This window comes from Ovis aries, chromosome 12 (genome assembly GCF_016772045.2).
Source record: "Ovis aries strain OAR_USU_Benz2616 breed Rambouillet chromosome 12, ARS-UI_Ramb_v3.0, whole genome shotgun sequence".
Lineage (NCBI taxonomy): Eukaryota > Metazoa > Chordata > Mammalia > Artiodactyla > Bovidae > Ovis > Ovis aries.
In genome coordinates, this window is record NC_056065.1 from 38,182,494 (window position 1) to 38,209,038 (window position 26,545).

Below are 26,545 nucleotides of genomic sequence, written 5' to 3' on the forward strand. Positions count from 1 at the left end.
TCAGACTACGTCAGCTCTGCAAATGAACAAGAACCATCCACCAACATCTAATTTTATAAGACAATCCATGTGGCAGTCAGAATGTATACAACTGATCAGCAACTGGGAGCCAGGGGTACTGAAGGAAAGCGCTAACTCTAGAATGCCACCTGGATTATAACCCCAGCTCTGCTATTAACTGTGAAGCTTTGATCAAGTTACTTAGCCTCTGTGAGCCTCAAGTGTCCTCATCTGGAAAATGAGGCGACAAGAATATCACCTACCTCGAAAGTAAACGTGAAGTGAGACAATATAGGGTATTACTTACATAATAAGTTAACTATTAACAGCTGAAGAGTTTGAGGACATTTTAATTCTCTGAATTAAAGGATTTGCAAACTACGACCTGGCTCTATTCCCTGTTGCCTAATCAGGGAGTATGGCCTCTGCTGTCTGTGGGTCACCTGGGAGCACCTTCCAGCTAGGATCACTCTTGTGTCCCAGTGCCCCCCTCTCCCCCCAAGACCTGAGTCCACCCACACCACCACTGCTACCATCGCCACAGCACCACTCCCATGCTTTTCAGACAGACCTTCCAGGATGCAGCAAGCCAGCAATACCAAAGGAAGAATTATTCTCCATCATTAGGAGTGGACCTCCTGACATAACTTGTTGATTGTGTCTCTAGGGTTTTATTGACAACAAGCCCTGGTCAAAGAAGCAACCTAATTCCAGATCTTCAAAACCAACTAAAACTGACCAATAGGAGCAGTGGTGTTGGAGGATGGAAGGAACAAAAAGTGCCCACCAAACCGAGAAGGTATCTTGAGACTGAAAAATGAGGTGGACAGCTCCATGTACTCACTGGATCACATATTACAAGGCAGCTTACTCACCGGGTGGGATCTGGATCAAGCAGACAATGATCCCGAAGTGTTCACAGCTGCACTCCATACCACCAAGGTGTCTTGGAACAATTTTACAGTTTACCTAGGCTCTGAGCATATGTCCTTGGAAACAGGACATGCATTCCTAAGTTAAGATCTTTGAACAAGTTAACTAGTCTCATGTGTACCAGAATACATCAAGGAAGGTTTTCCTCATTGTTTGGGGACTATCAGAGCATAGAGGCCACCTCTATGGCCTTAATGATTCTTAAACAATATCTATTAACTATAAAGCCCTTGACAATGGAGAAGTGATCTGCTGCACAGTCCTGGGTAGGGTCAATGAAAGGACGGGAGAAATTGTAAAGACCTACAATAACCCTCAGAGCAGCAGCTAGGGGTCCATCCACCTCCTTGATTGACAATGAAACACAGGTCCCAAGGGTGATTCATAGTCCCATAACATTTAGAAATATTATTAAAGTCATTTTAATTTTTATCACTTATCATATAATCCATATTTTTAAACATAAAAGTGTAATTTAAATGAAATTGACAATATTAAAGAAGAATTAGGAGGCAAACCACATTTCCTAAGTTCTTTCAAGGAAATCAAAAATAAGCCAGCTGCAAAAGTCTCTTGTTCAACAATAAAATGTGCTCAAAGCTCAGCATTACAATAACATACTTCTGTTATATAATTTCTGAAGATTTATCTCTCCCAAAAGAAATTTTTCAAGTGTAGGAGAAGTCTCTTTTTTGAAAGGATTAAGCTTCAGAGATTGCATTTTCTAGTTTCATAACGTACATACATATAACAACGTAAGAGGAAATAAGCCCCAAAACATTTTCTTGGACTCCTCTTATGCATACAAGTTCTAACACCCTCTCCACGTTGAGCTCACGCTAGCTCTTCAAGTCAACACTGAGTCTCCATGCAGGTAGTAATCAGAGCACCTACCATTCACTCCATAGGATAGAAATGGAACTATATTCACACTCACACAATCCACTGCACTCAGTTGACCTCACTTTACCCAGGCAATCCAGCCTCCCTCAGCCACCTTCGGTTAACTTTCAGGTACCTGGCAAGTGAACAGTTGGCAAATAATCAGATGTAATGGTTCAGTGGCAGCAGACAAACAGTAACAGACAAAAGCAGAGAAGAGGTGTAACCAAGAAGGAAGACAGGAAGAGGCAGCTCTTCACGTGGGAGAAATAAATCACTCCCAATAACCTTTAAGAACACCACTAACTTGAAAGACAGAAAACCAGTCAACCACAGTAACAGTTTTCTCAGCCCAATCAGCAGAGGGCGCCCAGTCTCTCCATCAGTGGTTCAGAAGGAACGTGCTGAATTACAACCTGTACTGTTCTAAAGCCTAAATCTTTCTTTGTGTGTGTGAGGGAGGAGGGGGGATTATTTTGTGTTGATTGCAGTGCACAACTTGTGGGATCTTAGCTCCCTGACTAGAGATCAAACCCTGGCCCTGTCGGTGAAAGCAACAGAGTCCTAACCACTAAACCACCAGGGAATTCCTAGCCTGAATCATCTTTTGAGAGGAAATTTGGTTTCTGAAAGCAGCTAAAAATCATTTAGGACTCAGTATGAGTGTATAAGACGTAAAGACAAACTGAGAAATTTCCTTTTGATTGAAAATGAAACATGATATAAATAATGAAGTTGATTTGCTTCTGTGATTCCAAACAATAAGTCTGAAAAATGGAGAAAGAGCAAAAGAATGAAGAATGAAAATCCAAAGAAGTGACCAGAGCAAGATGCTTTCATACCTTTTAGACAAAGAAACAATACATTTGTGTGTTTTTTGTTTTTTGGTTTTTTTTGAAACAATACATTTGTAAAGACCTGACAAGGCAAGGGGGTTTGAGCTGGGATCATAAATGGTGAAAATGTAACTGGGAAAGCAAGGGTTAGTTTGACGTGGTTTGTTTGTAAAGATTTCTCAGCCCCAAATTTCCTATTTCTGGTGATAAGAATATCTTCCTTCCTTCTGGTATAGGGAGGGTACCTTTCACATGGAGACTGGCAAGTGCCATAGTGACTTTTCTGCTCCTACTGTTGTCTCAAACTCTTTCAGCTTAAGATACTCAATATGCTTAGTCGCTCAGTCATATCCGACTCTGCAACCCCATGGAATGTAGCCCGCCAGGCTCCTCTGTCCATGGGGATTGTGGCTCAGGGCCACAACATGATAGCACAAGAAGGGAAGGTGAGAGAGCTTATTGCTGAGGTTCCCAAGTGAGTCCAAGGCAAATGTGTACTTGCCCATGGAGGAAAGAAACAAACAAGAGCAAATGCTGAGAGTTTTTTACACAAAACTAATTTTTTAAAATGTGAGATTGTGTCCTTGCATTTTGGGTGCTAGTGTGTCATTTCATTTGTGAAATGATGATGGAGTTTGATGACAGTTTTTGGTTTTGCAGTTTATTTGTTCGCTTTTCTTTGTCCTTATTTGACAAGGTTAAAAAGTTGTGTCCTCAATAATTGTCAATTGTAAAATATTCTAAAATTAGTTATTTTGTAAGATAGGAAACTGAAGCCAAGAGGGAAACTAAAGAGCCATGAGTCCTACAGATTCACAGATCTGGGTTTTCACAGAACTAAACCTAAACCTCAGGCTTCCTCACTTCCAGCCAGTTCTGCTTTCGCTACACAAAAACTCCTTCCTCTGAGAAGCTGTTGAGAAAATCCCCTCCCTGACTTAGAGTCTTCTTTATCCCATGATATTTGCTGTTTTGATTATTAAGCACTGCGGGGCTTTAGTAGAAAATCAAGAAATCAAAATCCAGGCAAGAAAACTGGAGTGGGTTGCCATGCCTTCCTCCAGGGGATCTTCCTAACCCAGAGACTGAACTCAGGTCTCCAACATTGCAGGTGGATTCTTTACCATCTGAGCCACCAGGGAAGCCCATTCAATATGCCTAAGTGCCATATTTTGGGCTAGCATGCCCTGAACCCTGTCATCACACTTTGTACCACACAAAGTTAGACCACCACAGGGATCCAGGATACAGAAAAATTTCCTGCTCACACTTCTTAAGCAAAATCACACAAAAGAAGGTAACAAGGCCAAGATGATACCTGCCTGTCCTTTCAATGTCACATTGAAACATTGTTTAACAATCCTCTCAAGGATTATTTTATTTTCTAAGAGAAGTCTGAATGTTCTAATTAACTATTAGAGACTCAGACTCTGTAAAGTTAATTTGTAGATTTATGTTTAATAAAGATAAAATGATTCCTCCCTAGCAAAAGAATAATCCCAAAGGCTATGGTCTAATGCCCTGCTAAACATGAATCAGCTTATTTCTAATCTAAGTAATTTATTCTAACTTTTCTTTATTAAACTGCCTATAAATACTCAGCTCCTTAAATGCTCTTTGAACCAGCTTTACATACTGATTCCCTCACCAATTAATGAGATAATTAAATTTTTGACATGGGTTCACAGTTTACATCTCCAAAAAAAAAAAGGTTATGTTTTTAACTTCTGAAAATCACACTTTCACATTGTAGAAGTGAGTGAGCCACTGATGAGAACTCATCTAAGTCTTTTTCACAATGAAATCTGGTACGGAAGTGGTTTCTTGGCACCTGCTACTGCTCAGGTCATGAGCAGCATGATATGAGGCAAAGGACATGACCTTCAAAGTCAGACCTGAGCTCATATACGATCATGCCCACCAACTCAATGGACATGAATTTTAGCAAGCTCTGGGAGATATTGGAGGAAGGAGCCTGGCGTACTACAGTCTATGGGGTTGAAAGAGTCAGACATGACTTAGCAAGTGAACAACAACTGCCACTTTCTAGCTCAACAATTTGGGGAAATTCACTCTTTTTCTCTAAGTTCTACTCCATGTTCATGAAATGAGGATACATATTTCTTCTACAGAATGTTACTGTTAGTGCTAAATGAAATAATACGTCCTGCATTTAACATAGTGTCTGAGTCCTAGTAAATGGTTAGTACATACATCACCTTCCCCTTCTCCCAAGGGGATGCTGGCAAATGTCTAAAGAAAATGTAGTGTATGCAGATTCTCACAGTATAAACACTCCCACCATGACTGGTTTCAACCCATCAACCTGAACACAGAGTTGGAAATAAACATACAATTGGCCCTCACACTGCTATATGAGCTGGCTCTTTCTCCTTCTGTTCTCCACCGCTGCAATTCTTTCCCCTCTTTCATATCTCAATTCAAACACTTCTTCATCAGAGGAGATGCCCTGACTCCCAAGTTAAGTCACGTCTCCTATTATTTTTCCTCATAGTACTGTGTGCCTTTAGTTCAGAACTCTTCTCACAATTTGTAATCACACATTTATAACTATTAGTTAATTAACCTCTATCACACTGATTAGACTGTAAGTGCCAGAAAGACAGAGAATATGTCTGTTTTGCTCTCCATTATTTCCTCAGCATCTAGTTTAAATCTGGTACCAAAAAAAGGGACTCACCTCAATAAGTATCTGTTGAATGAATCAAGCAACCAAACAACTGAAGATGGATAGGTGAATGGATTGACAGATGCATGGATGGATGGATAGACAGAACTGAGTTTTTTGTCCCTTGTCCAAATTTTATGTAGTTATTTCCCCTCTAACAGATGCTCAGTCCTCCTCTAAATATTTAGGCACAAAGTTGGTCAAATAAATCCTCTTTGGAATTAAAGAATTTTCTGATGGTTAGAGAAGTGCAGGACAGTGGCAAACTTTCTGAATGGCAGTCACCTGTAATGTCTCTGTGATTGAGACTGTTCTCCAGAGTCCACTTCAGAACTTGAGTCCACATCCAATTTCCTTCTCTTCTTCATATATTTATGTAAAAATAAAAAATTAACAAATAGGATAATAGTAAGTAGAGCCTTCAATTAAATAGAGTCAGAAAACCAGGAAAGGGAGCTCTCTTGTCCTTCGATTATAGCAGAACTCAACAGGAAGAAAGACTTCTCTTCTTCCCCGGTAAGGACTGGTAATGAAAAGCCATGGACTCACTTTTACTATTGCCCTTTTCCCCACTATAAAAATGTTCTTCCTCCCTTGCCACGTGGGAACCTTCATGTGGCTTACCATGGTGGCAGACCCAGAATTTCCATTTCCTGCTGGGTTCCTGGTGGTGCTAGTGGTAAAGAATCCGCTGGCCAGTGCAGGAGACACAAGAGACATGGTTGATCCCTAGGTCTGGAAGATCCCCTGGAGAAGGAAATGGCAACCCACTCTAATATTCTTGCCTGGAGAATCTCATGGACAGAGGAACCTAGTGGGCTACAGGACTGACGGGACTTAGCACACATACATGCACACTGACCCCAAACAAATTCATCTCTGCTGTAGAAATATCTGGCAGTCTCTTTGCTTTAGGTCCAACATTTCTTACCACTACTCATACAAAATGCCTTCTATCCAAGTTATAGATTAAGATCAACATTTACTCAGCTTGACTTTGTTCCAGAGAAATAATTTTCATTCATAACTAGAAGTATTTTTCTATATTCAAAATTATCATCTTCACTATTCAAAGGCAACATAGTTAAACTAAGTATACCCCCCCAAAAAAAGAAACACTTATTTTGAAGTACTTTCTAAAGTGTTGTATAAAAAATGTCTTTTTAAAACTCCTGATTAACGGCAGAACATATGATAATTTTTATGTCATCTTTTTAAAACAACAATAAAGGGGAAAAAAAGACAACAGCAGATGGGCAATGTCATCACATTTTCAGCAAATAAAAAGCATATGGAAGGGCCTTCCCTAGTGGTCCAGCGGTTAAAGAATCTCCCTGCCAACGCAGGGGACATGAGTTCGATCCCTGTTCCAGAAAGATTCCACATCCAGCCAGGCAACTAAGCCCAGATGCCACAAGTACTGAGCCTGAGCTCTAGAGCCACAAGCTGCAACTACTGAAGCCCATGCACCCCAATGAGAAGCCAGAACCCTGCAACTGGAGGGCAGCCACACTCACCAAACTAAAGAAGGCCTTCGCACAGCAACGAAGGTCTGGCAGCCAAAAAAAAAAAAAAAAAAGATGTAAATTTTAAAAACTATCCATTAAAAAAAAAAAAAAGCATATGGAAGAGACTCCCCTGGTGGTCCAGTGGTTAAGACTGTGCTTCTACTGCAGGGATTGGTTCAATCCCTGGTCGGAGAACTAAGATCCCACATGCAGCACAGTGCAACCAGAAAAACAAACACACATACACACACACAAAACACAAAAAGCATATGGAAGGTAAGCAACTGACTAGCAAAGTAGAGGAACTTTATAGCTTAAATTAACATAAAGGCATCTAGCGTGGCAAAGGATGGGGATGGGGCAAGTAGATAAAACCAGGTGAGGTAAAGTCTGTATTCTAAAGGAGAAGCCCCAGATCCTATCTTCCTACCCTTCATAAGTGTGGCACTCACTTCTCTGGAATGGCTTTAGCAAAAAATATCTGGATTCTAACTTTCAGGGGACCTCAGCAAAAAAAGTGGAGTGCCTAAAATCCTAGCCTGATCACATCCTAATCAGTCCCACTAGTAGAGAAGTCCTGCACAAGCATCGGTTCAGTTCAGTCACTCAGTCGTGTCCTACTCTTTGTGACCCCATGAACTGCAGCACGCCAGGCTTCTCTGTCCATCACCAACTCCCAGAGTTCACTGAAACTCACGTCCATTAAGTCAGTGATGCCATCCAGCCATCTCATCCTCGGTCGTCCCCTTCTCCTCCTGCCCCCAATCCCTCCCAGCATCAGAGTCTTTTCCAATGAGTCAACTCTTCGCATGAGGTGGCCAAAGTATTGGAGTTAAAGTTTTAGCATCAGTCCTTCCAAAGAATACCCAGGACTGATCTCCTTCAGAATGGACTGGTTGGATCTCCTTGCAGTCCAAGGGACTCCCAAAAGTTCAAAATACCACAGTTCAAAAGCATCCATTCTTCAGCGCTCAGCTTTCCTCACAGTCCAACTCTCACATCCATACATGACCACTGGAAAACCATAGCCTTGACTAGATGGACCTTTGTTGGCAAAGTAACGTCTCAGCTTTTGAATATGCTATCTAGGTTGGTCATAACTTTCCTTCCAAGGAGTGTCTTTTAATTTCATGGCTGCAATCACCATCTGCAGTGATTGTGGAGCCCCCAAAAATAAAGGCTGACACTGTTTCCACTCTTTCCCCATCTATTTCCCATGACGTGATGGGACCAGATGCCATGATCTTCGTTTTCTGAATGTTGAGGTTTAAGCCAACTTTTTCACTCTCCTCTTTCACTGTCATCAAGAGGCTTTTTAGCTCCTCTTCACTTTCTGCCATAAGGATGGTGTCATCTGCATATCTGAGGTTATTGATATTTTTCCCAGCAATCTTGACTCCAGCTTGTGCTTCTTCCAGCCCAGCGTTTCTCATGATGTACTCTGCATATAAGTTAAATAAGCAGGGTGACAATATACAGTCTTGACGTACTCCTTTTCCTATTTGGAACCAGTCTGTTGTTTCATGTCCAGTTCTAACTGTTGCCTAAGCATACAAAGTCACAAATTAACAGTTTGATTCTGTTCTCTGAAATGTGAACAAAAGACAAGGCCCAATATACGTTTCAGGAAATCATCTAATACAGAAGGCAGGGGCCAAAACAAACACAGGAGACAAGAATTTGGAGGAGTAAAAATAATGTATGAGTTATCATCAAAAGAATTACAATCCAGAGAATGCCCTGGCAGTCCGGTGGTTAGGATTCCTCACTCTCACTGCTGAGGGTCTGGGTTCAGTTCCTGGTCAGGGAACCATCATCCCACACGCTGTGAGGCATGGCCAAAAAAAAAAATTATAATCCATCTTCTCGGAGATATAAAAGATAGTATTGGGCCCGTGAAACAAGAACACAATATTATTGTAAGAAGAACAATAGAACAAGGAGTTTGTAAGAAAAAAAGAATGGAAGATAAAGTTCAGGAATTCTCACAGAAGGTGGGGCTGACAAATAAAATGATGGACAATACAAAAGCAAAGAAAATGTAAGGACCCATCTAGGAAATTTAACATCTGAATAATAGGACTTTCAGAAGAGATTAAGCATGATTAAATTATTGTGGAGAAGTAAAGTTTGCCACCCAAAATGGGTCTCTTTGGCATGAAGATTATTTTAGGCTGATTATTTTTAAGAACCAGAAGTCTCAAGAAGTTTTTGTTTTTCCCTCTCCCTTAGTTGCTTAAAAAATAGATTAAGGGTCTGTTCCTGGAACTGAGCTATCACCAGTGAAGTGAGTGAAGTCACTCAGTTGTGTCTGACTCTTTGTGACCCCATGGACTGTAGCCCACCAGGCTTCTCCATCCATTGAATTTTCCAGGCATGAGTACTGGAGTGGGTTGCCATTTCCTTCTCCAACCAAAGACATCTACATAAAACATGGGCTGGGCTGGTGGGGGAGACTTGGCAGGGCCCAGATATCAGAGCCCACTTGGTGTCCTATTGTCTCTGCCTGGCCCAGCAAATATCTGTTTACCAAACACTGTCTTTTCCATCTCCATGTCAATTACCTTCAACTACTCAACTGCCTCCTCAAACTACTACTTCAATCCTGTTTGGTTTTCAGCTGAAGATGGTATTTAATGTGAGAGCTTCAGCCATTTTGATGGCTGACTCAGTTTTCCTGGGTCTCTCCCATGTATCTATGTTATTAAACTTTTGTTCAATTTTCTTCTATCTGTCTCATGTCAGTGTAATTCTCATACCAGCCAGAAGAACCTAAAGGAGTAGAGGAAATTTTTCCTCCCCAACATGATTAAAGAAATAATACAACCTCCACTCCCTCAACTGAAGACCCAGTGGAAAAGCCCACTCATTTCATTCAGCATAATGAATGAAAAAAGCATGGTGGAGTTGTTTTAGACATGTGAGTTTTGAGCTGTACAAATAATAGTGAAAAGATATCACATAAATAGTTCAATATAGGAACCCAGAGCTTAGGGGAGAAATCAAGTTTAGAGATACAAATATGAATCCATTAGCTTGTTAAAAAACAAGTATTTGAAGCCAAAATATTGGATTAGATAACCTACAGAGAGTTAAATAGAAAGGAGAAACAGAAAAGAGAGAAGGGAAGAGACTAGAGCTCAGAGCAAAGTCCTGCAGAGGAGATAAATACAATGTCTCAGAGAACCAGAGAAAAGAGTACTTCAGATGATGAGCAAAATCAACTGTATCAAAGGCAACCACAATGTAGGGAAATAGAGGAGATTTAATTCTTGTATTTATTGATTGGAGAGCACCAGTCATCTTAGTAAGAATTGCACATCTTTTAGAAGCATTGATTTTTTTCAAAGATTACAGTCGGAGTATGGTGGGATAATGGAGAAGGAAATGGCAACCCACTCCAGTATTCTTGCCTGGGAAATCCCACAGAGGAGCCTGGCAGGCTATAGTCCATAGGGTCTCAAAGAGTCAGACACAACCTAGCAACTCAACAACAACATGGTAGGATAGGGAAAGATGTAGGATATTAACAATTTAAGTGCCAGATAATATAAAACATTGTTTAGATATTAAAATAAATGTGGACAATTTATGGAACAGAATACAGTATTTACATTAATTTCTGAAATAAATTAGGAGACTTCAGAGAAACTGGGCCATGTGAGGGCTTTGCTGCCATATGCTTCTTCTCTCCCAAACCTCACAGAAGTATTTTGCTCAGCACCCAGGGCTGCCCAGACCTAGTAATATTAATATGTTAATACTTCTATGGGAGGACTTCCCTGCTGGTCCAGTGGTTAAGAACCGGTCTGCCAATGCAGGGGACATGGGTTTGATCCCTGGTCAGGGGTGAACTAAGATCCCACATGCGTCGGGGCAGCTGAGCCTGTGAGCCACAACGCCTGAGCCCACTCGCCTAGAACCCATGCTCTGCAACAAGGGAAGCCACTGCAGTGAGAAAGCCACAAACCAACGGAAGAGTAGCCCCAACTGGCCACAACTAGAGAAAGCCCATGCCCGGCAACAAAGATCCACTGAGGTCAAAAATAAATAAATAAATAAAATAATTCTATGGGAAAGTTTGAGAAGCCCCACCCAAAACATGAATACATTAACAAATGGCTCCTACTGGTGACTCAAGTTTTAGAGAAGCCTTCAAAAGTGACACTGTTATATTGAAAATATCAACAGATAATCAACAAGGATCTACTGTATAGCACAGAGAACACTGATCAATATTCTGTAATAACCTGAATAGGAAGAGAATTTGAAAAAGAATAGATCAATATGCATTTATATTTCAATTATGTGCTGTACACCTGAAACTGACACGATATTGCTAATCAAGCATGCTCCAATATAAAATAAAAATTTAAAAAAACATTTGGGGTGAAATACGAAGTCAGGTTTTTGAAAAAAAGAAACAAAAGTCACGCTTCAGGAGACAAGATTGCTGACAAGCCAGGGCACATTTGGTGAATCCCCTGGACCACGGTTGGGTCCAGCTCACATACTGCTAACCCTGGATAGCCTCCTGTCACTGTATACTGTATTAATGTCTGCTAAATATTTGAGGAAATTCTCCCCTATAGCTTTCTGAGAAGTCACTTACTATGTTTGCATTCCATTAAATGAATTATATGCCTGTTTTTCAGTGAGAGTCACAACTGTCCCAAACGAAGGGATTCGACTAGGTCAGTGGTTTTTAACTTTCCTGTTATCTCCTCTGGGAGATCAAAGATAACTGGGTGGGAGGAAAAATTAAAACATGGCTTCCCCTCAACTCAACCCACACCCCTGCTTTTTTATCTGCTTTATATATTGGGGTGCACAGTAATGTTTTTTGAGGGACTATTATACCCTGGAGAAGACTCTTGAGAGTCTCTTAGACTGCAAGGAGATAGAATCAGTCAATCCTAAAGGAAATCAACGCTGAATATTCGTTGGAAGGGCTGTTATTGAAGCTGAAGCTCCAATACTTTAGCCACCTGATGCAAAGAGTCGACTCTTTGGAAAAGACCCTGATGCTGGGAAAGACTGAAGGCGACAGCAGGAGAAGAAGGACAAAAGGAAAAGGTGACAGCAGAGGCTGAGATGGTTATATTGCTTAATGGACATGAACTTCCCCAAACTCCGGGAGATAACAGAGGACAGAGAAGCGTGGTGTGCTGTGGTCCATGGGGTGGCAAAGAGTCAGATACCACTTAGCACCTGAACAACAGCAAAAAATTTAGAGGCCACTCATTCCTACCAATTCAAAGGATTACACAGAAAAGGATTCTGTGTAAAAACGTTATACTCAGTCAGCTCACTCTCATCCCTAGTCCTGCAACCAAGTGGAGATGCCCAGGAAGTAGGTGGATATTCAAGTTTGAAGCCCCCAAAAGACAGTGGGTTCTCATTCAAAGAAAAGCATTGGATAATATAGAACACTGCATTTCTGTGATAAATTCAGGAGGAGCATTTCTTATAATGCTGTTGTATTAGTTGATGGCATAAGTCACTAAAAGCAATTTTAGGAGGGACCAAAAGAGCCAAGTACGAGTAAGAGGCACCCGACAGTCTGGAAGGACTACCTATCCTTTAGAAATCTTCCTTGAATATTATTTTCCTCTCAAATGAGCTTTTGGCAAGGGTTTAGCTCCTTACAGATATGTGGCAAATTAAGGGAGTAATTCTCTGCACTTTGACAATCAACTCTACCAATGTATACAGAAACATTTACACAACTCTGAGAACTCAGTCCTCTATACCTGCAATAACTTTAGCCTAAAAAAAAAAAAAAAAAAAAAAACCTTCTTGCTCATATTACCAATTGCCCAACTGGTAAAAAAAAGGAAAAGAATATTTCAATGAAATGTTTTTATTTTAAATTTAGCAGTGCATTTTGCAGTGAACCCTTCAAGATATTACAGTTGCAATATGTAATCCTGGGTAATTAAATGAATTAATCTGTTCATTTCATGTGAATTAACACTAGAACATACTTCCTGAAAATGATATAGAAAGTGATATACAAAATAGGTGTAGTTCCTGCCCTTTTCGAGCTTACATCCAAGTGGAGAGATAGAAATTAAACAAATCATAAGTAAATATGTGACTGTAGATTGAAAGAAGTTTTGAAGGAGCAGTCTAATAAAAGGAAAATGACAGAGTGACCTAATTTAAACTGTGAAGGAATGTTATCAGGGAAGCTATCTAAGGAAGTGACATTTAAACTAAAATGTAAAAAATCAGTAATAACTTCCCAGCTAAAGACTGGAGGATTAAGGGCATCTCAGGCAAAGGCCAGCAGGCAGGAAGTCCTTGAGGCAGAAGATGGTATAGCGCTGCTGGAAATCAGTAAGCAAGGTAATTGGCCAGGAGGTAAAACTAAACAAACCAAACAAAGCAAGACCTTACAGGTCATGGGAAGGATATTTGCTTTTACCTAGGTAAGTGTTCGGAGAAGGCAATGGCACCCCACTCCAGTACTCTTGCCTGGAAAATCCCATGGACAGAGAAGCCTGGCGGGCTGCAGTCCATGGGGTTGCTAACAGTAGGACACAACTGAGTGACTTCACTTTCACTTTTCACTTTCATGCATTGGAGAAGGAAATGGCAACCCACTCCAGTGTTCTTGCCTGGAGAATCCCAGGGATGGCGGAGCCTGGTGGGCTGCCATCTATGGGGTCGCACAGAGTCGGACACGACTGATGAGACTTAGCAGCTGCAGTGGGAGCAGCAGCAGATAAGTGTTGTAAACAAAAGTACTACTGGACTTCTTTGATGGTGCAGTGGATAAGAATCCACCGGCCAATGTAGGGGGCACAGGTCTGAGAAGATTCCACATGCTGCAGAGCAACTAAGCCCATGTGCCACAACTACTGAGCCTGCCTGCTGCAACTACTGAAGCTCAGATGCCTCAGCCTGTGTGCTGCAACAAGAGAAGCTACCACAATGAGAAGCCCATGCACAGCAATGAAGAGTAGCCGTGGCTCACCACAACTAGAGACAGTCCTCTCAAAGCAACGAAGACCCAGCACAGCCAAAAATAAATAAGTAAATAAAAATTTTAAGTACTGAAAAGGTTTTTTTACTTTTCTGACAAAGTCCATCTAGTCAAAGCTATGGTTTTTCCAGCAGTCATGTACAGATGTGACAGCTGGACCAAAAAGAAGGTTGAGTGCCAAAGAATTGATGCTTTTGAACTGTGGTGTTCAACTGTGGTGAGAAGACTCTTGAGAGTCCCTTGGACAGCCAGGAGATTAAACCAGTCAATCCTAAAGGAAATCAACCCTGATATTCATTGGAAGGACTGATGCTGAAGTTGAAGCTCCAATACTTTGGCCATCTGATACGAAGAGCCAACTCACTGGAAAAGACCCTGATGCTGGGAAAGATTGAAGGCAGGAGGAGAAGGGGATGACAGAGGATGAGCTGGTTGGATGGCATCACTGACTTGATGGACATGAGTTTGAGCAAGATCCAGGAGCTGGTGAAGGACAGGGAAGCCTGGTGTGCTGCAGTCCTTGGAACCGCAAAGAGTTGGACACGACTTAGCAACTAAACAATGAACAACAGATGTATTAAGGTATAATTGATCCACCATACATACAATTAATCCACTGTAAGCATATAGTTTGGTGAGTTTTATTACATTTATACGGTTGTGCAACCATTATTGCAATCATCCAAAAGTTCAGTTGTGCCCATTTGCACCCATTCATTCCCACCCTTACCTGAGGCCACTACTAATCTGATGTTGTTACTGAACCTAACTTATGCACAGCAAAGCCAATCTGCTGATGCTGGATCATGGTGAAGGAAAGCACAGTGTAAGGCAGGGGACCAAGTAAGGAGAATGGGTAGTTCATGCTCAAAAGACCCAAACTCCCGAGAGGCTTTCAGGGAAGCGTTTCTAAAGGCAACACTGCTGTTGAGGGTGGTAGGGTACAGGAGCACCTTATAGGTTTCTGATTGGCTGGTGGTGAAGTAACAGGGTGATGTTTCAGAAATCTTAATCATTTACCTTCTGGTTCCAACCAGTCTGGGGTCTACCTGCTTTATCTTCCACCTACTTTAGTCTCTGCACAACAACTCAAAGACACGTGTCAGGTTGTTATGTATATCCCCTGAGGAAAAACTAGACTCTGCTTTATCTCTGAACTATTGTTTAAACTATCATTACTTTTCTTGCTTGACTGCTTTTGTTTTTACATTCACTCATTTCTCTAATTAGTAACTGCTCTAAAGAGTATGCCCTTTGGAACTCAGGGAGGGCCTAAGAGACTAAAGCCTTCTTCTACAAATAAGAAATGGGGGACACAGAGGGGCTTTTGTACCCAGGAGGGCCCCCAAAGGATCCTGTTCAGCTTCAATGACTGTCGCCATAGTTTTCTCTTTTCTGGAAGACTTATTAAATAGATCATATGATATGTAGACTCTTGTGTCTGGCTTATTTCATCTAGCACAATTTTTGAGATTCAGCAATGTCATTGTAGTTTGTTCCTTCTTATTACTGAGTAGCATTCAAATGTGTACAAAAAACAGGTTTATCAATTCACAGTCAAAGGACATTTGGATTATCTGCAGGCGGTGTCTATTATGAATAAGAATGCTGTGAAAATTCATTAATCTTGGTCTCGTAATATGTTTTATTTCTCTGAAGTAGAGAAGCAGAACTGCATGGTCCTAAGGCAAGGTTCTGTTTAACTATTTTAAGAAACTGCCAAGCGGCTGCATGATTTTCCATCCCATCAGAAATACATGTGACTTTCAGTTTCTCCGTATCTTCATCAACACTTGCTATTGTTTGATGAAATAAAGTTCATATTTTACGGCAAGATAAGAAAAATTGAAATATAAAAATTTTCCTTGCTGTTTCAACCACCTTCCTCCCATTTCATAGGTATCATGCCTGTGCATTAAACAGACCTCCTTAGGAGATAACATCCCTTCTTAATCTCAAGGGTCACAACCACTTAGGAGATAACCTTCCTTGATCTTAAGAGGCCACAGTGACCCATGACCCATTACTTTGTACCTGTAGATCCAGACTGTGTAATCTGTCAAGAATATATCATTTAAGGTACAGCCCTCTATCTCAAAAACCTATATAACTGTGCTTTGACCTTTAATGGGCAGAACAGTCCTCAGCTTTCTGAAAGACTTCTTCCTGGGTTATCATTCTCAATTTGGTTAGAATAAATTTTCCATTTCTTTCTTAAATTGACTGATTAATTTTTTTGTGGACAGTCTGACCTTTTTCATCTTACTCATTCTAGTGGGTGTGTAATACTATTAATATCACTTGTGGTTTTAATTTGTGTTTCCCTAATGAATAATGATGTTTAATATCTCATTTATTTTCAGTGTAACTGTAGTTGATTTAAAATATCATGTAAGTTTCAGGCACAGAGCTTCAGATTCTTTTCCATTACTGGTTATCACAAGATACTGAATACAGTTCCCTGGGCTTTACAGTAAACCCTTGCTGTTTTTCTGTTTTATATATAGTATATATACTACTGTGTATCTGTGAATCCCATACTCCTAATTTATCCTTCCCCCTTTCCTTTTCCCTGTGGTAACCATAAATTTCTATGTCTGTGAATCTCTTCTGTTTTGTAAATTTGTGTATTTTTAGATTCCACATGTAAGCAGTATAATATTTATCTAACATTTAATTTTCTTTAGCCATTCATCTGTCAATAGGTCAGCTTTGACAGGTTGCTTCCATATCTTGGCTATTATGAATAGTGTTGCTATGAACACTGGGGTGCATGTTTCATTTTTAATTATAGTTTTGTCTGGATATATGCCCAGGAGCGGAAATGCTGGATCATAGTAAAGTTCAAGTAAGTCACTTCAGTCATGTTGAACTCTGTGCAGTCCCAAGGACTGTAGCCCACCAGGTTTCTCTGTCCATGGAATTCTCCAGGCAAGAATACTGGAGTGGGTTGCCATCCTCCTCTCCAGGGGATCTTCCCGGCCCAGGGATCAAACCCAGGTCTCCCGCACTGTAGGCAGATTCTTTACCATCTTGGCAACTTAGCTTTCTTAGCTTTCTGAGGGAACTTCATATTGTTTTCCATAGTGGCTATACCGATTTTCACTTTCACCAACAGTGCAGGAGAGTTCCCTTTTCTCTACACACTCTCCAGCATTTGTTATTTGTAGACTTTTTAATAATGGCCAATCTGATGGGTGTGAGGTGATATCTCATTGTGTTTTTTTTTTTTTTTTTCAAAATTTACTCATTTGTTTTATTTCTGGTTGTGCTGGGTCTTTGTTGCTGCACAGCCTTTTCTCTAGTTGTGGTGAGTGGAGGCTACTCTTTAGTTTTCGGCGCTCAGGCTTCTCACTGCAGTGGCTTCTCTTGTTGGGGAGCAAGGGCTCTAGGGCATGAGGGCTTCAGCAGTTGTGGCTCCCAGGCTCCGGAGCAGAGGTTTTAACAGTTGGGGCACATGGGCTTAGTTGCTCTGCAGCATGTGAGATCTTCCCTGATCAGGGATGGAACCCATGTTCTCCTGCATTGGCAGGCAGATTCTTTACCACTGAGCCACCAGGGAAGCCCTCACTGTAGTTTAGATTTGCATTTCTCTGTTAGTGATGTTGAGCACCTTTTCATGTGCATGCTGGTCATCAGATAATTTTTTTATAATAGGGAAGAACAAGTCTAACTCCATATTGGATGTTTCTTTTACCTTGACCACTATACTCTACTGCCTTTACTGCAAGCTAAAAAAGCAGAGACATTACTTTGCCGACTAAGGTCCATCTAGTCAAGGCTATGGTTTTTCCTGTGGTCATGTATGGATGTGAGAGTTGGACTGTGAAGAAGGCTGAGAGCCGAAGAATTGATGCTTTTGAAATGTGGTGTTGGAGAAGACTCTTGAGAGTCCCTTGGACTGCAAGGAGTTCCAACCAGTCCATTCTGAAGGAGATCAACCCTAGGATTTCTTTGGAAGGAATGATGCTACAGCTGAAGCTCTAGTATTTGGGCCACCTCATGCGAAGAGTTGACTCATTGGAAAAGACTCTGATGCTGGGAGGGATTAGGGGCAGGAGGAGAAGAGATGACAGAGGATGAGATGGCTGGATGGCATCACGGACTCGATGGATGTGAGTCTGAGTGAACTCCGGGAGATGGTGATGGACAGGGAGGCCTGGCGTGCTGCAATTCATGGGGTCGCAAAGAGTCAGACACGACTGAGCGGCTGAACTGAACTGAATCACCAAAGGAAGATTGCCTATAGCTTAAAACATACATTAAGATCCATCTCTGGGAACCCTGCTGCCATATCTGAGTGTTACACTAAAACACTTTTGCTTAGCTCACAAAAAACATCCTGACCAGGCCCACCTGTAAATAGCTGCAGGAAAGACTAGCACATCTCCTCTGGAGTATGGTCAGAACCAGGAAATATCTGCAGCAGCTTACTGCTTTTTCACTTTACTTCCTCACCCCTCCACCCATCTGTGTACTGTAAAAGAAACTAGCATCGAAACACAGACAAGATGGTTCTTTATGGCATTCAGTTCAGTTCAGTTCAGTCGCTCAGTCGTGTCCGACTCTTTGCGATCCCATGAATTGCAGCACACCAGGCCTCCCTGTCCATCACCAACTCCCAGAGTTCACTCAGATTCACATCCATCGAGTCAGTGATGCCATCCAGCCATCTCATCCTCTGTCGTCCCCTTCTCCTCCTGCCCCCAATCCCTCCCAGCATCAGAGTCTTTTCCAATGAGTCAGCTCTTCACATGAGGTGGCCAAAGTACTGGAGTTTCAGCTTTAGTATCATTCCTTCCAAAGAAATCCCAGGGCTGATCTCCTTCAGAATGGACTGGTTGGGTCTCCTTGCAGTCCAAGGGACTCTCAAGAGTCTTCTCCAACACCACAGTTCAAAAGCATCAATTCTTCGGCTCTCAGCCTTCTTCACAGTCCAACTCTCACATCCATACATGACCACAGGAAAAACCATAGCCTTGACTAGACGGACCTTAGTCGGCAAAGTAATGTCTCTGCTTTTGAATATGCTATCTAGGTTGGTCATAACTTTTCTTCCAAGGAGTAAGCGTCTTTTAATTTCATGGCCTCTATAACAAGGCCTCCATAAAACCCAGAAGGAGGTGGTTTAGAGAGCTTCCAGGTTGGTGAGCATGTGGAGATTCAGGGAGAGTAGTTCACCTGGAGAGGACATGATGCTCCACACTCTTCCCCCACACCTTGCCCTGTGATTCTTTTCCATCTGACTGTTCCTGAACTATATCCTTTTATATAATAAACTTATAGTTTAGTAGGTAAAATGTTCCATTCTAGCAAATTAATCTAACCAAAGGAGGGGGACTATGGGAACCTCTGATATCTATTATTTATAACCAATAGGTCAGACAGGCAACAACCTGGGACTTGTGATTGGCATCTGAAATTGGGGGCAGTCTTGTGGGACTGAGTTCTTACCTGTAGAATCTGCTGCTGTCTCTGTGTAGACAGTGTCAGGTTGAATCGAATTTTATACCTAGCTGGTGTCAGAGAATTGCTAGTTGGTGCTGGTGTGAAAAAGCCCCTTTCCATACACATTGGAATTGGTCCCACACATTGGAACTGGGTGCGGAAACTTTAGCAACTTTTTAAGTAAAGAAGCCATTTGTATTTCTTCCTTTGTGGTTTCATAATTCCTATTATTTCCTGTTTGCTTAATAATTAATGGTTATGATCCTCTTGCTTGTTACATATGCTGCACATATTTTTTTTCTCCCAATTTTTCTATCTTTAGTTTATGATAACTTTCATCACGAAAACATTTAATTTTACAAGAGAACTTTTGTTTCTCTGTTTCTTTGTAGCTTCTGGGCTTGGGGTCTTGCTTGTGTGTTTCTCTCTCCCAAATTACTAAAATAATCTTTGCTTTATTTGAGTGCATCATAGTAGAGTTTCTTAAGCTTAATCCTCTAAACAGTTTGAAATTATTTTATGATATGCTGTGAGATAAAAATAAACTTTTTCTTTTTCTAAATAATGACTGATATTCTCAATGGCATTTATTCAATACTGCATTATTCCCCTTTGATTTGAAATATTACCTTTAATATACTAAGTTTTCATAAATACACAAGTGAAGCCAGATTCTCCAAAGTTGATCTAAGTTTTTTTTTTTTTCACAATAAGAATTACAGTTATTCCTGATAATAAAATCATAGTATCAGCATATAGGTGTGCTTAGCACACCTTAGCAAGCAAGGGATCATGTACCCAGCTCAAAGGGACAGGATGTTAAGACATTATGGAAGAGCTACTTTAAAAGGAGGGTATATGGGCTTCCTTGGTGGTTCAGCTGGTAAAGAATCAGCCTGCAGTATGGGAGACCTGAGTTTGATCCCTGGGTTGGGAAGGTTCCCTGGATGAGAGTAAGGCTCCAGTATTCTGGCCTGGAGAACTCCATGGATTGTTTAGTCCATGGGGTCACAACGATTCAGACACGACTGAGCAACTTTCACTTTCTTTTTTTCTTCCTTCATTTGTATTTCTTTCAATACAAATCATCAGGCTATATCACAATATAAACTACATCACACTACATTTTACTTCCAACTGAATTAAATATCTATTGACCTAGATTCTCTTGATGCTCTTAAAGTACAAGTTCTATATTAGCTTCAGCAATTCTGGGGACTATATGCAGCTAAGTAGTTAAGTTCAGTATAGATTCCTGACCACAGAGACAAAGGCCAAAGAAAGATCAATAAGAGCTGCACATAATTTTATGCTGTTTTTAAGGGATTTCATCACAAGGTGATACTTGAGTAAGACAATGGTCAATAATGGAAGAGCAGTGCAAAATTTTCTCCTGCTTGTCCTATAAACTATTTACCTAAGAGATTTCAAATGGAGTTTGTCCAGGAATAGACTTACTGGCAAGCATTTTAGATTTAACAACTGATGAATTAAAGGTCTATAATCTGTGAGGAATGAAGAAATGACCTTTAAAAAATGGAATAGACATTTTAAGGCCTACCAGATGGGACCTCCAAATAGGGCTAAAATACAAATAACTGCTACAAATGAGAAACTATTATTCCACAAGGCTTGAATATCCTAGAGGAAGGAGATTTACACCACACATTTTGCTTACTTGTGGCTGCTGTGTGAACGTGTGATCAATCAGGAAAAGACTCAGAGTTGATTTCCTGACTTGGTCTTCCTCTATGGATATAATCCTAAGAAAATAAGAGCGAGGATTTTTAGTTTGTCCTTCTAATGTTCTCATTAAAACAAGAGCAATTTACTAGATACCTGCTTCTCAAACTCCATGAAATCAAAATAGTATTTATTGAGCAATTTCTTTGCATGTACCAGTCAGCATCCTGTTATACATTAATTCCCACTAATATTTAGAACAATCCTATTAAATAAGTGGGCTTCCCTGGTGGCTCAGCAGTAAAAGAATCCACCTGCAATGCAGGAGTTGCAGGTTTGACCCCTGGGTCAGGAAGATTCCCCTGGAGGAGGAAATGGCAACCCACTCCGGTATTCTTGCTGGGAAATCTGATGGACAAAGGTGCCTGCTGGGTTACAGTCCATCGGGTCACACAAGAGTCGGACACAACATAGTGACTAAACCACCACCACCATTAAACAAGTCTCATTGTCCCCCTTTTATAGAAAACTGAAGTTCAAAGAAGCTAAGTAACTTAAAACTAGTATATGGCGTGGACATGGTTCCAATCCAGCCCAGCTGATTCCAGAGTGTAAGTTCTCAACCATTGTACCGTACCAGCCCAAAGGGAACAGATGGAAGGAACAGGGCTACAGGTGTGAGATAAGTATGCTGTCATCCTTGTGTAGCAAGGAGACTATTAGAGAGTAGATTTTATCTGATTTCTCTAGACAGAAAATAGAGGAAGCAATGTTGATTCTCAATAAACCAAAGTACATGAATTATCCTACAGCTGTGGTGTTTAAGAAGTTGATCTTTAATAATTTAGATAACTTTTAATTTGTTGTTGTTCATCTTGTGCAACAAAAGGCAGGCTCACTAAGCCAGCCTGCACTGCCAACAATTTGGCGAAAATTTTCATCCTCCTACCACAATCAAATGTTCAATTTAATTTCAAACTGTAATTAGAAAGTGTTACTTTTTAATAATTATTATTTATTGCTGGCATAGACTCCAAATAAGTCCATTTTATGCATGTTTTCTTATGTTGTGTTATTATAGATAGGTGACATCTATAGTGCAGTGTGTAAGTTGGTTGTTATTACATAAGCAGCAATTATTAATATAAGCAGCAGGCTTTAGCCAAATCTGCTGAATAGATCAAGTCAGATTAGGTGGGTCAGAGTAGGCCACAGGAAAAATACTCAGTGTCCCTGATAAAAATATAATCTAGAAGTCACAATAAGTGAAAAGAGCAGTACTTTGTTGAGTGGGGTAATTTTTAAAAGACAGGATGAAATTCAGGATGTCTAATCGACCATTTCATCTTTCAAATAAAAGGGCTAAGAGGGTAAAGGAAATAAATCAAAATGTCAAGGCAGTTCAGCTTCCATAAAGTAGCTGGATCAGTTGTCCTGATTCCTAGTCACATAACTGAGCTATCAAGACTATAGGTAGGGACATCCCTGGTGGTCCAGCGGTTAAGATTCTGAGCTGCCAATGCAGGGGACTTGTGGGTTCAATCCTTGGTTGGGGAACTAAGATCCCACATGCGATGTGGTATGGCCAAAAGACTTTTTAAAAAAGAAATACTGCAGGTAAAGAAAGAAATACTGCAGGCAAAAAAAGAAATACTATAGGTAAAAAAAGAAATACTGCAGGTAAAAAAAGAAATACTGCAAAGGTAAATCCCTACACCATGAGAACATCCTTTTCCCCCTAAAGAACAGTCTAAACTTGTCTAAGAGGAGGAGATTTGGACTCACACTCCTATTAATAAACTAAGACTAGTTGCACATGATTTCATTAATCCTTTATTTTTCTAAACCAGTCCGGTATTTGATTAAAATGTATGAAATCATGCTCATCACTTATTCTAACTAGAATTCTGTTTCTCGTGTATCAAATATGTTAGAGTCAATGATACCTTGTACTCATCTTGCTTAAGAACTATATGATTCTACAAGTATAGAGTTGTAGGAAGAATAGGCACAACAGCAGTTTCCGAGGGGGAAAAAAACTGTCCCAGAATGATTATTCACTATGAGCTGAGAAATGCAAACAAGTGGATGAATGTAACAATAGCACCTAAATCAAAGGAGGTTACAAGTTAAGAGCACTCTGTACCTCCCAGCCCACTTTCAGAATATCATCAGTTCAGTTCAGTCGCTCAGTCATGTCCAACTCTGTGACCCCATGAATCGCAGCACACCAGGCCTCCCTGTCCATCACCAACTCCCAGAGTTCACTCAAACTCATATCCATCAGTTGGTGATGCCATCCAGCCATCTCATCCTCTGTTGTCCCCTTCTCCTCCTGCCCCCAATCTCTTCCAGCATCAGAGTCTTTTCCAATGAGTCTGTTCTTCGTAACAGGTGGCCAAAGTACTGAAGTTTCAGCTTTAGCATCAGTCCTTCCAAAGAACACCCAGGACTGAACACCCATCCTTTAGGATGGACCAACCTTGCGGTCCACGGGACTCTCAAGAGTCTTCTCCAACACCACAGTTCAAAAGCATCAATTCTTCGGCACTCAGCTTTCTTCACAGTCCAATTCTCACATTCAGTTCTAAAAAACACATTCTAACAATGATGCTGATAAAGTAAAATGCAACCAGTAGATGGTGATCAGGATGGTAAGGCATCAGGATATCCAGGCTAGAAATAATACCACGAGGAAGCTGGGGGGTTATGGAATATTTGTTTCCAGCTCCTGGAAAGATTGTTCCTCCTACAGCCTTACCACTGGAAACCATCTAGGAATCCAAACCAGAGCAAGGGGTTATAAATGAACTGAGAGAGCTCACCTTCTCCCTAGAGTTCACCTGGACAAATGTCCACATGCCTCACCTCTCTGTTTACCTTAGTCACCCACAAAAGCCCAAGCTTCCAGATCACCCATCATCATTGGGTCTTCTCATAGGACACTGTACATACCTGACTGGCCCAATTTTCTTGAGGCTCCCAAACCATTCTGTCCTATGGAACTCCCATCAAACTCCTTTTTCTGAAATAATTCTCTGAGTGTGCCCTACTCCGTGCTTCCCAATAGCCTCTGTGAATATACTGCTGCCTCTGCATCCTTTCCAAGTGAATATTTTTTCCCACATTCAACATATCACAATGTCTGGAGATGGTATAAATATCCTTGTTCTTGTTTCTCATGTAAAAACCAATTCCCCTCCCTTGCCAACAAAAATTCAGCCCTTTAAAGAGCACACCATTAGACTCCAGAGTCTATTAACTCTTTAGTTTACAACCATCCATCAACCTCCCATCTCCCACCCTCGTTCTCCGAAGATCAGAAGCCTTGGATTTTCTATGCTCTTTTTAGCCAAACTGTTGTCATCGCTCTTGGTTGATTCCACAACCAAGCCAAGAGCCAACCAATTTACATTCCTACCAACAGTGTAGGAAGTTTCCCTTTTCTCCACCTCCTTCTCAGCATTTATTTTCTGTGAACTTTTTACATACCACACATACATGGCCTTTCTGACCAATGTGAGGTGATACTTCACTGTAGTTTTTCTCTAGTAATTACTGATATTGAGCATCTTTTCATATGCCCACTGGCCATCTAAATACAGTGTTTTTAAAAAGATTAATTTAGTTGCTGTGTTAAGTAAAGCCAGTAAAGTGTGGGATGGAGTGTCAACAATGGATAGAAACAGAAGCAGAGAGATGAGTTGGGATATGTTGACTTAAACATTCACAACCTGAGAGTTTTGTTTTATTCGGAGGGAATTTTTAGGACTTCAAGCATGAGAGACAGCATCTCAAATAACCGTGAGAGAACTGCTCCAAGGAGGCAAGGGGAGGAACCGGGTTACATAGAAGTTTTGCAAGAACAGGTAGGTAGTCTGAACATCAAAAGATCTGTTGTTGTTGTGTTGCTGTTGTCCTTCAGTCGCTAAATTGAGTCCAGCTCTTTTGCAATGAAGGCTCCTCTGTCCTCCACTATTCCCTGGAGTTTGGTCAAATTTATGTCTTATTGAGTCAATGATGTTTTCTAACCATCATATCCTCTGCCACCTCCTTCTCCTTTTCCAAAGATTATTGTGAATTAAAGAAAACCAGATATCTCAAGTTAAGGAATTTATTAGCACTTTTCTATGTATGGAATGATGCAAGAGTCTGGGCTCACTGAAATCATTCCTTTCATATGAACCTCAGCTATCTGGTGTCAGTATCCTGTGTTTTCACATCCTGAACTTCCCTTCCTCAGGGCTCACTGTAGAGAGTGGTTGTAGTCTGGTGATTGTTAGAAAGCAGGTATTCTCCTTCTTGAGTTCCCTTAGGGCTCACCAGCTCACATTGGAGGGCTGCAATCACTGATAATGGTGACATCCTTGCTTACTGATATGGCAGGAAATATTCCATTTCTCATTACTGACTCAATGGACACGAATTGGACCAAACTCTGGGAGATAGTGGAGGACAGAGGAGCCTGATTTGCTGCAGTCCATGAGGTCACGAAGAGTCTGACGTGACTTAGCAGCTGAACAACAACAACAATTCCATCTCCCAGATGCCACTGCAGAAGAGAAATGATAATAACTAGGACCAAAGTCGCAGCCCAGAGGAAGGGAGAGATTTGCTGATTCTGGATATATTTTGAAGGCACTTGATGATGTGCAGTGTGAAAGAAGGAAAAGAATATAGGATGATTCCAATATTGTTGACCATGATAACTAGAATATAAATACCAGTCCCTAAACATTCAAGGGAGATGGTATGGAACTAACAGAAGCAGAAGATATTAAGAAGTGGCAAGATTATGACCCAGCAATCCCACTGCTGGGCATACACACCAAGGAAACCAGAATTGAAAGAGACACGTGTACCCCAATGTTTTAATAGCCAGGATATGGAAACAACCTAGATGTCCATCAGTAGATGAATGGATAAGAAAGCTGTGGTACATATACACAATGGAGTATTACTCAGCCATTAAAGAATACATTTGAATCAGTTCTAATGAGATGGATGAAACTGGAGCCGATTATACAGAGTGAAGTAAGCAAGAAAGAAAAACACCAATACAGTATACTAACACATACATATGGACTTCAGAAAGATGGTAACAATAACCCTGTATGCGAGACAGCAAAAGAGACACAGATGTGTAGAACGGACTTTTGGACTCTGTGGGAGAGGGAGAGGGCGGGATGATTTGGGAGAATAGCATTGAAACATGTATACAATCATGTAAGAAACAAATCACCAGTCTATGTTCGATACAGGATACAGGATGCTTGGGGCTGGTGCATGGGGATGATCCAGAGAGATGATATGGGGTGGGAGGTGAGAGGGGGGTTCAGGATTGGTAACTCATGTACGCTCGTGGCGGATTCAAGTCAATGTATGGCAAAACCAATACAGTATTGTAAAGCAAAATAAAGTAAAAATAAAAATTAAAAAAAAAGAAGTGGCAAGAATACACAGAAGAAATATACAAAAAAGGTCTTTGTGACTCAGATAACCACGATGATGTGATCACCCACTTAGAGTCAGACATCCTGGAATACAAAGTCAAGTGGGGTTTAGGAAGCATCAC

At 40.9% G+C, this 26,545-nt stretch overlaps 1 protein-coding gene and 1 long non-coding RNA gene across 3 annotated transcripts in view; one reads left to right on the top strand and one right to left on the bottom strand.

The window, feature by feature from the left end:
- Positions 1-16,439, top strand: part of FMO4 (flavin containing dimethylaniline monoxygenase 4) — a 55,453-nt gene extending 39,014 nt beyond the window's left edge. For both annotated transcript variants that reach the window (XM_060396093.1, XM_042257220.2), the window contains exon 9: positions 668-16,439. In XM_060396093.1, coding sequence (XP_060252076.1) covers positions 668-821 — 154 coding nt within the window. In that variant the 3' untranslated portion in view covers positions 822-16,439. The remainder of the gene's footprint in view (positions 1-667) is intronic.
- The window catches only part of LOC132657467 (uncharacterized), a 60,104-nt gene that overhangs the window by 31,032 nt on the left and 2,527 nt on the right, over positions 1-26,545 (bottom strand). The gene's annotated exons all lie outside the window — the stretch shown is intronic.